General features: G+C 35.7%; 2 protein-coding genes across 2 annotated transcripts in view; one reads left to right on the top strand and one right to left on the bottom strand.

Moving 5' to 3' along the window:
- The window catches only part of LOC143592496 (beta-galactosidase-like), a 78885-nt gene that overhangs the window by 9586 nt on the left and 54393 nt on the right, over positions 1-14906 (top strand). The window lies entirely within an intron of this gene.
- LOC143592501 (thioredoxin-like 2, chloroplastic) lies at positions 453-5925 on the bottom strand. Its single transcript, XM_077072401.1, has 4 exons — positions 5681-5925; positions 4674-4856; positions 845-1009; positions 453-760 (listed from the first exon to the last, which is right to left on the bottom strand). Exons 1-4 carry the CDS (start codon positions 5870-5872, stop codon positions 635-637), a joined length of 666 nt encoding a protein of 221 aa, XP_076928516.1. The 5' UTR covers positions 5873-5925; the 3' UTR covers positions 453-634.

Here is a 14906-nt window from a genome sequence, read left to right as displayed (position 1 = left end):
CCAGACAAACGAGTTAATTAAAAATTTTTGACTTTTAGATTTATAATACTTTAGATTTTAATTTCCATATTTTTTTAGTGAACTAAAGTATACATACAATTTTTTCATTAATGAATATAAATCACGTTTAAAATCTTTGAGTGAGATTAATACCAAACTTACGTAAAGGGGTAAAATAGTAACTATGTACAGTTATTCAGATGTCTAACCAAACGGATACATTTCATTTAGCTCTTACTGGTTCAAATCATCTTACCTATTCAGATATCTTACCCATTCAGCACTAATTCAAAGGTTTGCCAAACAGCTCCTAAGGCAGCTTGGTGTATTGGTCGTGTGATAATAGTATTTTATGTGAATCTTGTATAGTTTTAAGATTTATTAACTTACTGTCTTAAGACTTGCACAACACAAACATACAAAATGATCATGATTAGGAAGAAAAACAATAGATCAAATAAAGCTGCCTACCATTACCTCACTTAAATTGTATAGAAATATAAATATATATACCAAAAATACATATGCATATTAGATATCAACTTCCACTTTTTCATGAACATTAACATTAAACACTATATATATAAAATGCATAGAATCAATGAGTTTCTTCCCTGTCATTCTAAGATGATGGCTATTCCGGCTGTTTGGCCTTTGGAGCCGACACAGTTTCTAGGTTTACGTCTCCAACACCTTTGTTTGGGCCAATGCTGCATCGATCCGTGTTGTGTGTCTCGATTGCATCCTTAATTTTCTGAAACTGCAAAGGTTGAACAGGCATGTTTATAACCCTGATAAAAAGACATATAACGCTAATAAGATAAACGGGTAAAGATTTACGTACTTTAGCAAGTGAACAAGAAAAGGATTCAAGTTGACCATCAGCACCACGATAGAAATGGAAATAAGGAAGGACTTTCACATTCAAGTTCTTGCACATCGGTTTATTCTCATCAAAATTGACTTTTAAAAACACGATTTCAGGGTGTTCTTGAGCCGTCTTGCAAAGCTGAAAATATTTTCAAAGACAAAAGACAAACAACATCAATAAAACGAACCATGATTGCTTGATCTCATATTCTCATTTAAGATCCAAATAATTTGCTCTCGGTGTCTTATGAAGTTGAAAACTTATATCACATAGTTTTGGATTAATTTCTATATATCCTTCTAAAAGTTTTAAATTTCATATACGTTCTAAATAAATGAACAAGAAGACTGATAGAAACCAGAAATCTAAAGTACTGAAATTAAGATAATAGCCACATTCGAGATAGACTTGATCTCCAATTACAAGGTTAAAGAACCCTAATTCCGATAAACATAAACATCCATAACTAATAAAACAAAGATAACCCTATTAATACTAAACCTAATTGACGGTTCTAGAACAAAGCTGCCCCACTAATTTCTGCTTAAACTGTTCCCGCTTGTTTGGTATGGGTTTAGCCGAGAATAGATTCTAAGGGACCAGGTACGTATCAATACTTCCCGCCCGGTAAAACGACTTGTCCTCAAGTCGGAAAGAAAAAATGATGCACCAAGCACTAAGCCATTGAATGGTTGCCAAGATCTGTGCCTCCAATAATCTTCGAACAATATGCTTCAAGAAATCACGGACTGTGGTCAAGATGAGACACATATTGAACCAATTAGTAACTTTATTGTGTGCAAATGGGCCAACCCACACTTGATGATGGGAAATGTAGCCCTTGTTTCCTGTCTTCAACACATCTGGATCATTCCAGCCACCAACTTTAGACCATTTGTGAGTTTCATCAACCCATGAAGTCATGTGAGGAAGAGATAACTTCATGTGAGTTTGATTTTCTTCCAAATCTTCCACATGTAAATTGTTATGCAACAACTTCACAGTATTTTGGTCTCTTTCCAAATCATCGACCTGCAATTGAACATCCAAAACATGCTCAGATTGGTCTTCGGTCTTCAACTGAACAGCATTTTCCATCTTCAATTGAACACTATCTTCAATTTCCAATTGAACACCGAAAGCAGGTTTTAGCCAATCTTCGTCTGGGACCTCTTCTTTAGCCATATCCGGTAGTGGGTTGTGAGATTCCTCGTTGACATTTATCCAAACCGCCTTGATCTCTGCGATATCCTCCTTCAACACTATCAACGAGTCTGCAATGGCTGCTAATTGAGTAGCAAGAACAACCTAATTTGGTGATGGTAGAACCGAACAGTTGTTGGCAGCCATCTTCGATTTCCCGGCAATGGAACCAATGATATAAACTGGAAATCTAAAGTACTGAAATTAAGATAATAGCCACATTCGAGATAGGCTTGATCTTTACAACGTTAAAGAACCCTAATTCCGATAAACATAAGCATCCATAACTAGTAAAACAAAAATAACCCTATTAATACTAAACCTAATTGACGGTTCTAGAACAAAATTGCCCCACTAATTTATGCTTAAACTGTTCCCGCTTGTTTGGTAAAATGGGTTTAGGCAGGAATAGATTCTAAGGGACCAGGTACGTATCAAAGACACTGTCATAACTGTAAATTATGTCAAGGAATAACTTCATTTTGCTTATTTAGTGAAACTGATTATTAAGATAAATGCAATATTAACTAACAATGACCAACATAACCAAATGATTTTCTTATCTTCAATCTTCAACTTGCAATAAATGCGTAGAAACGTGCACTTAACACCCTTAATAAAACTTTATTACTTTTTGTAAATGTATAGAATATCCCTTAAAGAGAAACAAACAAGAATTTGATACCGACCGGCTAAATAGTACAAGGAGACAGCTAAATTAATAAGTTAAAATTCGTTTTTATTAAGTAATTAGTTTCCTAGTACTAATCAATTTCCTTTTAGTTCTTGCTACACAAGTTATGAGTAAAACTTTGAGACAGGCTACATCTCGAATTGCAAGTAGCTTTCGTGACCTTGTTTTCTTACTTTCTATGTGTGGTGCAGTAAAATATCAATTAGATTCATATCAGAATTATAATTATATGGATCCAGTTCAATTCCATCATTTTACACTGATGCTAGAAATCCAAAAGAAAAGTATTCTTTCTCACATTTATCATGAATAATTGAATATCAACTGATCCCAATCGAAATAACCACTTAATATTAACACAGAATTACAGAAATTGTCCTTTATCTTTCACCCAAATTTCACTCGTGGTCCCTTATCTTCAAAATTGATCTTTTTTGTCCTTTACGTTTCAAAATCCAACAGCTTTTGTCCTTTTCGCCTAACTCGGTTAATTTTTCTCGTTAAGTCAAGTCATGTGCTTCGCACATGAGGGCAAATTCATCAATTTCACTTCTTCTTCTTCCTCCATTGCCACCAAGCTTCCGGCAGCCATCATCATCGCCGCCGTCTTCTCCGACGAAGAAAACCGCCGCCGTCTTGTTCGCCGGAAACGCATGAGACAGTGTTAAAACCCTCACCGGAAAAACCCATCTTCTTCCTCAATTACCGTTCCTCCTTCTTCTTCCTCAATTACCGTTCGACACCACCGCCTCGTCTTCTCCGACAAAGAAAACCGTCGTTCCTCCATCTTCTTCCTCAATTTTCGGTGCCGTAACCACCACCCGCTGCCACCGTATCACCCCGTACTGCCACCGGTTCCACCATCTACTTCCACCGTGTCACCACCTGCAAACACCCACCCTCACCCTAAATCCCCTAATTGCTGTTGAACTTAAACCATCATTTGAGTCCCCATGAAAACTCTAATGATAACTAATGTCACAAATCAAACTCTAATGTCAACAATCAAACTCCAAAATAGGGTAAAATCTGATTAAGAATCACTCAATAGGTTGATGTTGCTGTGTTTCCGGCCACCCACCTCGATTCGCGAGTTTCGTCGCACTATAATAGCCACCACCGCGGCTATTATAATAGCCAGAGTATCGAGTTCCGTGTTTGGAACAAGGTGCTTGAAATCAGTAGTGGTGGCTGGTGGTAAAGAGAGACTGAGAGTGGTGTGGGTGGTTACAGTGGTTGTTGTAACTGGCAGGTGGGATGAGAGCATAGGAGAGGAGAGAGAGAGGTGAGGGAGATTTATATATATATAAACATATCTTGATGCTCACAGGTGCTCATCGGAGGTTCACCTGTGTTAATGGCGGTTCACCGGTGCTCACACGTGCTCCTCGGAGGTGGTGGTTTTCAGTGGGAGTGGAGGTGGAGGTGGTTTTCTTTATCGGAGAAGACGGCGGTGGCGGTGGCTGCCGGAGAGTTTGGTGATGGCTGCCGGAAAGCTTGGTGGCTATGGAGGAAGAAGAGGAAGGGGGAGAAAGAGAATATAATTATATATTAAGTTTTTTTTATTGTTTTGTTTATTTATTAAAATATTTTTTAATTTAATAGGTAAAATGACCAATTTGCCCCCATGTGAAAGGCACATGACCTGACTTAACAAGAAAAATTAACCGGGTTAGGCGAAAGGACAAACACTGTTGGATTTTGAAACGTAAAGGACAAAAAAGACCAATTTTGAAGATAAGGGACCACGAGTGAAATTTGGGTGAAAGATAAAGGACAATTTCTGTAATTCTGTCTAATATTAAATTTGAAGCTACAAGTTAATCAGGCTGACATCAAAACTCAAACAGTAAAACAGAATAAATCACTCAATATATAGAACATCATATAAATAACGAAACTTACCTTCGGGAATAAAGCACGACAGGAGGCACACCAAGTCCCATAAAATTCAACAATCACTAATTTATCTCCAGCCTCACTTAATGCGTTCAAAAACTCCTGTGTCGAATGTATATCAATCATATTTGGTCCTGCATTTTTCTCCCACCATTTTGGTTGTTCAGTTTCAGTAATTGTTGCTTGTATCTGAAAGAAGCATCAAATAAGCATACAGTTAAAGCAAAGATGCTTATTTCTTCATGTTAGCCTGTAAGGGCGAAACAAGGTGTTTTCATTAAGCAGTTTGAGACTGTATATTTCTAATCAGCATGCATTCAAAACATATATCAATACTGCAATAATTCCGATTCTGATGAAGTCACATTGTTATGAGTTCTCCTAAATCTAAAACTAATTTGGTAAATAAAGATCTCAACTAAGGCCGACAATTTCTGACATGGACCTGCTAACGCGAAACAACACGGCATGGATATTTACAGGTTTGGGTTTGAGCTTAAAAGGTTTCGTGTCTTATACAGGTTAAACATAGTTAATAACCTGTTTAACAGGTGAAAACATTAATATGCTTCCAACCTCCTAAACAGTATACGCGTACTACCCCTGCCCAAATTTCAAACGCTGCAGCCCCTTAAGCCTTAACCTCTGGACTTGGACGAATGATGCTATGATTTGAATTTTATAAAGTATGCTAAGTATTAATGAAGATTTTTGTGTCAAATATGCTAAGGATCATGTATTTATTTATGTATTAACAACTTTTGGCAATTTTTGTTTCAATACATATATATTATTTACAACAGGTCCCTAAAACAGTGTTTGGAAAAAAAATGACACTGTCTATCTAGCACCACAGGTAATAAAATTGTTTATAAATATATATGTAACCAAAATCAAAGCTAAATGCAACCTAATATCTCACTCATGGTGCAGAACTAACGGATAAGCAGCAACAGGCAATTAGACTAGTAGTAACTTAAACCCTAACATCCTAAATTACCAGCAAAACTTACCTTGAATTGAAGCGATTGCTTCCTTTGAGATCTGAAATTGACGATGAAATCAGAAGAATCAGCAGCAGCAGGAGGAACATACAGCAGCTTCTTGGTGTTATTGGTTTTGCAGTGAAATTGAAGCGGATTGAATGAGGAGGTTGATGATAAGGATGAATTGAACGATAGCAATCGAACAATAGCAGCTGCCATTAAACACACAGACACTAGAAATTGAATTGAAGGAATTTAGGTTTATTGATTTGGGGATTTTGGGAAGACTGATTGACTGCAGCAGAAAGTGTAAAGAGAGAAGAAGATATTATGTGAACCAGAACGTACCAAGAAGTAACTACTTGGACTTGATAACTAGTAGTAAAAAACACAAGGTAACTTTGATAATAAATGTTTAAATTCAGTTCTCTAGTCTCAGTCCCGATATATCAAATAGAGTTGCATAAACCAGGTTGAAACTGTTCGGTTTGGTAAAGAAAGTCAAAAGAAGTTCATGATCGGTTTCGATTCGGGCTGAAACTGGTTTTTTACCATGTTACGATCGGTTTCGGTTCGAGTTTTGGCCGGTTTCGGTGGAGAAAATTACAAAAACTGGTTCCGAGCCTACGATTTCAATCGATTCCAAACCAGTTTCTACATAATCGGTTTCAAAATGGTTTGGTGTCGGTTCGGTTAACTGGTTGATTTGCCCACCTCTAATATCAAGGATCATCAAAATAAGCAAGAATACTGTTTCTACGGGTAATATCGTTTCTAGGATTTCAATTGCTAGACTTGAAGAAGAAGAAGGTATTAGTTGGTTCCCTCCTTGAATCGAGTCGAGTGGGATGATGATGATAAGTTGATAACTCTATTTCTTCTCTTCTTTTGAATTAATAAATTCACCGTTTTATTAATTTGTTTGAATGACGAATTTCTTTTAATCCTTGTCATATGTGGGACTTGAACCCAAGACTTTTTCCTTTCAAACTTAGGTGTTTAAAGACTTTGTCTTTGCCAATGACACCGTTTTTATTTTGACTACTAGAATTAGCATCATCAAATGCAATCATGATCACATTTTATTTATATTTATCGGATAAGGATAAAATGTGCACTTTAAATATGGTGTGTATGGTTCGTTTTGATTCGGCTTAGCCTCTTAATTCGATTGAAATCGGACTCAAAAACACGAAATTCAATTTAAGTCGAAATATTTTAGGTAGTGTTTGGTATGAAAGAATGGAGGATGGAATGGAATGGAATGGAATGAATTATAACATATTTGGTTGTCATGTGATAATGGAATGGGCTATTCCTTAAGGAATAAAACCCATTCTAATTATAGGATTTTCATTCCTTTAAGAAGGGGTGTTTTTTTTTCATTCTTTCAAGGAATAAAATGACCCAATAATAATAATAATAATAATAATAATAATAATAATAATAATAAAAACAACAACCATACCCAGTATAAATCCACCAATAGCAAAACTATTTGTAGGGTCTGGGAGGGTGGGATGTAGACAAACCGTACCTCCATCCCAAGGGATAGAGAGGTTGCTTCTAGAGAGACCCCCGGTTCTAATGACCCAATAATAATAATAATAATTAAATAAATAATTGTTATTATTATTATATTATAACTATCGTCATATTGTAAATATTATTATAGTATATTATTATTACTAATATCATTATTGATTTGTATATTATAATACAACTAATATTATATTAGAATTATTATTATATTTAAATTTGATGAGTTAACATTTCACAACGCGCATGAGTCATTTAACGTTTTTACGATTATTTTTATTCGATTAAATAATCTCGTTGTAACGCACGGGTTTTAAAAACTAGTTATTATGAATATTCGTATTATATTATTACTATTTTCTACTAATAATAATAATTAGTAAATAATAATAATAAATATTATCAGTTTATAGTTATTAGTAAATAATAATATTATTATTAACAAGAATAATATTTACTACTAATAATAATAATAAAATGAGAATCATTTCATTCCTATATGATAACCAAACATGACAATGGAATGTAATGATCCATTTCATTCCTTTGTCCATTCCATTACCACGTCCATTCAATTCCCTTATAAATTTAATTACCCCATACCAAACACACATATTTATCGGATAAGAATAAACATGTGCACTTTAAATATGGTGTGCATGGTTCGTTTTGATTCGGCTTAACCTCTTAATTCGATTGAGGGTGTTCGAATCAGACTCAAAAACACGAAATTCGATTTAAGTCGAAATATTTTAGTTTTTGAACATAAATAGCATTCTGTTCGAGTTTATATTTTGAATTTTTGTTTTCGATTTGAGTTGTATATAGATTCTTTTTTTCTTCTATACCTATAATTAACAAATATGGGTTATTGTATCATTTTTAGTGTTTTATCCCGAATTCAAAATTTTGAAGATCAAATAACTCGATTAGAAACTTATAATGGACCTTATGGCCCATCCAATGTGAATATGGTTGCTGGTTTTTGCTGGGTTTTTATATAATGAACCCAATCCGATGACCCAGCCCACAACTTGTTAGTCCAAGTACATGCATTTAATTATATCATTGTAGAGGTGAAAAAAAAACCTGAACCTGGAACCGGACCCGAAAAAAATACCCGGAACCGGTTTTTTAATATCCGGGTTTTTGATACCCGAACCCGTACCCGACCGTACCCGTAGGGTACAGATAGGGTATGCATTTCAGTACAAAAACCCGTACCTGGAATCAGACCCGATTTATACCCGGTAATACCCGAAGACCGGAACTGGTTCCATACCCGGAACCGGTTTTCTCCAATACCTGAAACCGGATTTTTCAAATACCTGATTTATATCTGAAATTACCCGAAAAATACCTGAAAATACCCCAAAAAAGTGCAATCTCTTAAAAAATCCAATCTATACTCGAAAAATACCCGGGAAAAATCCCTAAAAAACCTGAAAAAAAACTGAAAATAGGGTTTATTCAATACCCGGAAATAGGGTATTTAAATACCCGGTTTTAGAATACCCGGTTCTATACCCGACCCGAACCCGATGCATAAGGTATGATTTTTAGAGACAATACCCGGAGCCGAACCCGACCTGAGTATTGCCAATACCCGATTCTCCAATACCCGGTTATACCCGAACCCAGATATTTAAAAAAACCCGATTTATGCACCTCTAGCTTTCGGTATTCACCATCTTAAGAAACAAATGCCCGAACATATATATTCAACATGATATTCATACAAATACAAAATACATGTTAGTTGTCAACTATTTTATGCATGTCAATAAAGTAGCTATATTTTTCATCTAAAACTCGAGTTTTATGCATAAATTTAAATTAAATATTATTTTTCTTCTTAATCATATATTTTCATGATTTTAATCAAATGCATGCCATTTCTTAATGAGATAATTGTTTTCATTTATATATTCTGGGTTAAGTTATAATAGGAAGTATAGTTTTTGTAGGAATGATAAGAAGTAATCTTGTCCATTGATTTTGAATATGGAGGGTTGAGATTAGTTTAGGGGGGGATCAAGTGTGAACACAAGGTAAAGGGCATAAAAGGAATAACACATTTGTTAACTTTCCCTCTCCACATGCAAGGCACATGCCAAATTCCCCCATCATTTTAAAACGTCCATAACTTTTTTTTACGACGTTTTTATTGAAAAACAAATTCACCATAATAACGAGTGTCTTTTTATCTTTCATATGAGTACCATATTGTAATATAAAAATTAAAAAAAATTAGTGGGTTTTCTACAAATTGTGTTTTACAAAATTGTGTTATGCAATAGTATTTTTTATTGTGTTTTTTTTTCTATTGTGTTTTTTCCATTGTGTTATTTACATTGTGTCATACAATTGTGTTTTTTATGGTGTTTTGTGTTTTTTTTCATAGTGTATTTTTCCATTGTGTTTTTTTCATAGTGTTTTTCATTGTGTTTTTCGGACTTTTCTGGCGAGGTGGTGGCGGTGGGTGATGGTTGTGGTGGCGGTGGGCGGTGGAGTGGTGGTGGTTGTAAGAGATGAGTGAAGATATAATTGGGTTTTATGTAAGTGGATTTTTGAAATTAATTTAAGTGGATTTTGAGATTAAAGTAAGTGGGTTTTGATATTAAAGTATTAGACTAAAATACTTTCCTTCTTAGCCTTCTTAGGAAAATCAAACTTCTTATTTGAACATAACCCTATATATTCTAAATATATATTATGAGTTTCTATGTAGATTTTGTATTATTTAATTGTCTTCATGACCAAAATTTTAAATTTCATTTTTATATAGCTTAAAATAGCAATTAGAGAGATTTTTAATGTATGATTATAAACAAATAGGGCATTGGGTTTATAAAAACCTAAGCAGCAACATGTGTTATTTTCATAATGTAATGTGCTGTTATTTTAGTATTTTTTATGTTGTTATAAATAGTGATTTTTATAGATCGAGATCATAAGCAAAAGAACATAGCACGCATAGACATAATAAAAACCGTAAACAAAACACAATAGACATGAACTCAAACATATAAATGAAGCACAATAAACACATGAACTAAAACAATAATTAATGTAAGGCATAAACATAAACAAAATACAATACATCATCCTTGATATTCGAATTAAAACTGTTGGGCCCCGTTTTATATAGTTAGTCTTTTGTATTGATTAAGTTATGTATTTGGGCCGATGGGTCATCTTGTACATTGTTTGGGCCTTGGTCCTTTGTAAAGAAGCCTATTAGGCATTAGAAGTACTTTACTTCTCATGCATGCTTCCCTATAAATAGGAAGCATGCCATGAGAAGCAAGGTTGTTGAAGTTTAATATACAAAAAGAAAACCTTTTGCAAGAACTCTATCACTTTCTCTCTAACCTCTCCTTTCCTGACCGAAAATAAACTCAAGATCCGAGACCTCTTGGTTGCTTAGTGTGATTTCCGCTAGCACTAAGTTAGGTTGATCCAAAGACGTTGTTAGATCCACCCGAATAGGGACCTACAATTGGTATCAGAGCTTCAGCTCACTAGTTGAGGGTTTTTGGATCACAACCTTGGATTTTGATCTTGAAAAGAAGAAAATAAGTGTTCAAGTGTTCTTGACAAAGAAAATTATCATAAATACAAAAAGAATTGGCAAAAACTTCATAATATGTCTTAGAAATGTTCTTGGTGAAAGTCTTAAGTGTTAAAAGTGGTGTTTACGGGTTTCAAGTTTGTTAGTTTGAAAAGTAAAAATTTCGCTTCGCTTGGGATTCTTTCGCTTCGCTTGCAATCTTTTCGCTTCTCTTGAAGCCATTTCGCTTCGCTTGAAGCTGTTTAAGCGAAAAAGTTAACTGTTTTGAAGATTAAGCTCTGTTGAAGATTTACACCATGGCTAGTACTGATTCAGAATTGTTGAAGGGTTATTTGCTGTTAGAAAATCAAGTGGGAACACCTCAAAAACCTCCTAAGTTTATGACCTTAGATAATAACTTTATTGATTTCAAATGGAGGTTCATGAATTTCATCTCATTAACTGAAACTGATTTGATGAGATGTTTTGAAGAGGGTCCTTACGTTCTAGTAACTCGCACTGATGCTGGGGAACAACCAAAGGCACCTGAGAATTATGATCAAGATGATATGGATAAGTTAGCACAAGACAAGAAAGCGTTTCTGTTGCTGACAGTTTGTCTCTCAAATGAAATCACATAGACACTACGGGAACACAGAAGTGCCAAGGGATTATGGGAAGCTCTTGTTGAGATGGTTGAAGGAAATGCTGAAATTAGATAAAACAAGAAAGCACTGTTGAAGGAAGAATTCAACATGTTCAACCATCGTCAAGGTGAGGCTGTGCTAGACCTAGTGAAGAGGTTTGAGAAGCTCATGGTCAAAGTAAGAGCTGCAGGTGTTAACATTCCCAACACTGAGGTGAATCACAAGTTGATGAACTCGTTGCCTTACAGTTGGAGTGTAAACACAATAACTATCAAAAGAACCACAAATCTGAATGGGATGACTAACGGTGAACTAATATCCACTATCAAATCATTCGAAATGGATGAACAGATGAGGATGAACAATCACATGAATTCTCTGAATCAAGTCGGAGTAAGCACCACATCTTCAAGTGTGCCAACAGCTTTTGTCAGCAAAACCCAACAAAATGTATATCCCGTGACCAATCCCAAGTATTCACCAACTGTTCCTTCACAATCAACAGCTTTTATCTCCACCAGCAACCCATCAACTTCATCCAGTGCAGTTGCTTAAGCTCTGAAGGCACATGGAATTTCTGCAACAAAACCTCAAGCAAACAAGCCCTCCAGCTATTGTGAAGCCATTCCCATGCTGAATGATTCAAATGTGACACTCGTTAAAGCTTTTGTGTCTTGTCATGAAGAGCTATTGCAAGGGAATCTGTTACCGGCTCAGTTTGAGATAGGTGATTTGAAAGACATCAATCAAAAGGATCTTGAGAAAATGGACATCAAGTATCAGATGGCCATGGCTGTGCAAAGGGCCACCAACTTCATCAAAACCTACGGAAAAGACAGCTTCAACGATTCTGATCGAAAGCGAATTGGTTTTGACAAGAGCAAGCTTCGATGCTACAATTGTGCAGAGATGGGTCACTTTTCCAGGGAATGCACAAATCCTCCCAAACTAGCAAACGATATACAGGTGACAGAAGTAACTGATGAAGAGAATGCAAAAGCTGCTGGAAAGAGGCCTGAGGATCAAAAGGCAAACAACTCAGCTCCAAGAATCGGGAATCGTCCACACAAGGGCAGGTCAAGCTCAAACTCAAGAGCCATTGTTTCTCAAACAGAAGTTCACACCGGTATGGATTGGGACGAACAGTTTCAAGAGCTACAGAATCCGCTGAATATGGCTAGCATGGCTTTCACTGCAAACAATGAAGCCTTTTCATCTTATGCTGCCGGTTCTAGTGCATCACACCTTGATGAGGTAAAATGAAATCTTTGCACGGAAGCATGTGTTAACAAGGTTACATACTATAGATACTTACAAGACGAAGTTTTGAAAGAAAATGCAAAACTTCGTCAGTTGAACACTGAATATGTAAAAGCCGATAAGATCTACATTGAAAAGATCAAAACTCATCACGATGATGTAGCCAATCTTTGACTTGAAATTTTTCGAGAAAAACATAATGTCATTTACTATAAGGACATAATCAATGATTTAAAAGAAGAGATTAAGAAATTAAAACTCGAAGTTACTAATAAGAAAGAAGAGGAAAAACAAGTCGAAAGGTTTGAGGCATCTGAGAAGTTAGATGATCTTATTGGAGCCCAGAGAAGTACTAAAGTTAAAACGGGGTTGGGGTACGACTACACTGCCGTACCACCACCATTCAATGATAACTACACCAGTTTGCCCCATTTTATTTATAATACTTCTCCTGATGAAGAAATGACATACGGTGTTGGTAGGATACCAAAACCTGTAACATTTGTTCCCGCAGCATCTCAAACTACTGCTCCAATTCAATCATTTGATAAATCTAACGTCAATGTGTCTTGTGAAGCAGGTGATTTAAACAATGATGATTGTGGGAAAGTTAATCAAGGTTTTAAGCAAAATGGACGATTAGAACCACGTTTTGAGTCATGTGTGGGTCTAACCAAAAGTATTAATAACCCTGTCTGTAACAAAGTTTGTGAATCCATGTTGGAATGTTTAATGTCGGAATCAAAACCTGTATTTTGTGAAACCAATTGTGAAGAAAATTGTAAAGAAGTGTGTAATGAAAGTGAATGTCCTTCGTTTGATTCTGAGTGTGAAACTGTTTTTGATGAAACAAATGTGGCTAAAGTTGATGAACAGACAAATTCTAGTTGCTCGTCAACTGATCGTGATTTTGAGAACTTACGAAAACAAGAAATTGTCTTTGAAAATGAAAAACCAAGCACGTCGTGTAAAAATGTGCCTTCAAAGAAAACTTCATTTTCACAAAATACTACTAATAGAAATAGTTCTCAAGTTGATCAATTAGATAGTTCCTATTACTACCCTGGTCATAAACCTAAGCAGTCAAATTAATTTGCATCGAATCATTGAAATGTGTTCACAGATAGAGGTTATCAATACGTTAACTCTACCACATCACCTCACCCCACATATTTCAGTGATCAACATGTCTATGATTGTAAAAAAAGAAAATGTTGTTTTGTGTGTGAAAATCCGTCTCATCTTGCGAGACACTGCAAGAACTGACATAAGCAAAAAAGATACGCCAAAAGCAATTTTGGTCAGACATTTACTGAGTTAAACGTTCAACCTAAGAAAATGTCTTATCAAACTTGTACCTCAGCCAGTAAGACGGATTCGAGAATTAAGAGAACCAACAAACCCAAGAAACCCTTCTGGCTAACACAAAGGGAAAGGAAGCGGTTAGCCAAAGGGTCAGAAGCTGAAAACCTTAAAAACCCCTCTAAACCGTTTTCAAAAGCAAACACAGAAGATTTGATAATTAAACCCAAACCAAAACGAAGGCAATCAAGAAAATCTTTTCAGAACGGAGGAAATCTTAACACAAGTTCCTCGAGTGATTGCACTTCAGATTCAGATTCTCCAAAAGATTACATTTTCAAGAATCATAAAATAAAAATGGGTGATTTTTTGTTTGCTTTTCCCGAGACAAGTTCGTCTCGTGGCCCTTCTACTAACTAGCTGCTCATATGTGTAAGGTCAGCCCGGAAGGCCTGTCAACAGTATTTGGTACTTGGATAGTGACTGTACCCGACATATGACAGGAGATGAGTCCCTGTTGTTTGACATTAAACCATTCGATGGTGGACATGTTTCCTTTGCTGGTGACATAGGAGGAGAAATCACGAAACAAGGCAAGGTCTCTAATGGCACATTGACCTTCGACGAAGTCAATCTTGTGGAACAACTCAACCACAACTTACTCAGTGTCTCTCAAATCTGCGATATGAAATTTTCAACTCTTTTCACTGAAAATGAATGTCTTATTCTTAAACCAGGCTTCAAAGTCCCGGAAGAGTGGATTATGTTGCGTACTCCGAGGCACAATGACGCTTACATTCTGGACATGAGAATCAATTATTCCATGCGGACTGCTTCTTGTTTGTTGTCCAAGGCCTCGGAGAACAACTCATCCTTATGGCATCGACGTCTAGGGCATGTCAACTTTAAGAACTTAAATAATTTGGTTAAAGGTGACCATATGAGGGGCTTG

Source organism: Bidens hawaiensis, unplaced genomic scaffold (genome assembly GCF_021521415.1).
Source record: "Bidens hawaiensis isolate Kalapana, Puna unplaced genomic scaffold, B.hawaiensis_p1.1 tig00040940_1, whole genome shotgun sequence".
NCBI lineage: Eukaryota > Viridiplantae > Streptophyta > Magnoliopsida > Asterales > Asteraceae > Bidens > Bidens hawaiensis.
The sequence above is the reverse complement of the archived record's forward strand: the minus strand, read 5'-3'. Positions and strand labels throughout refer to the sequence as shown.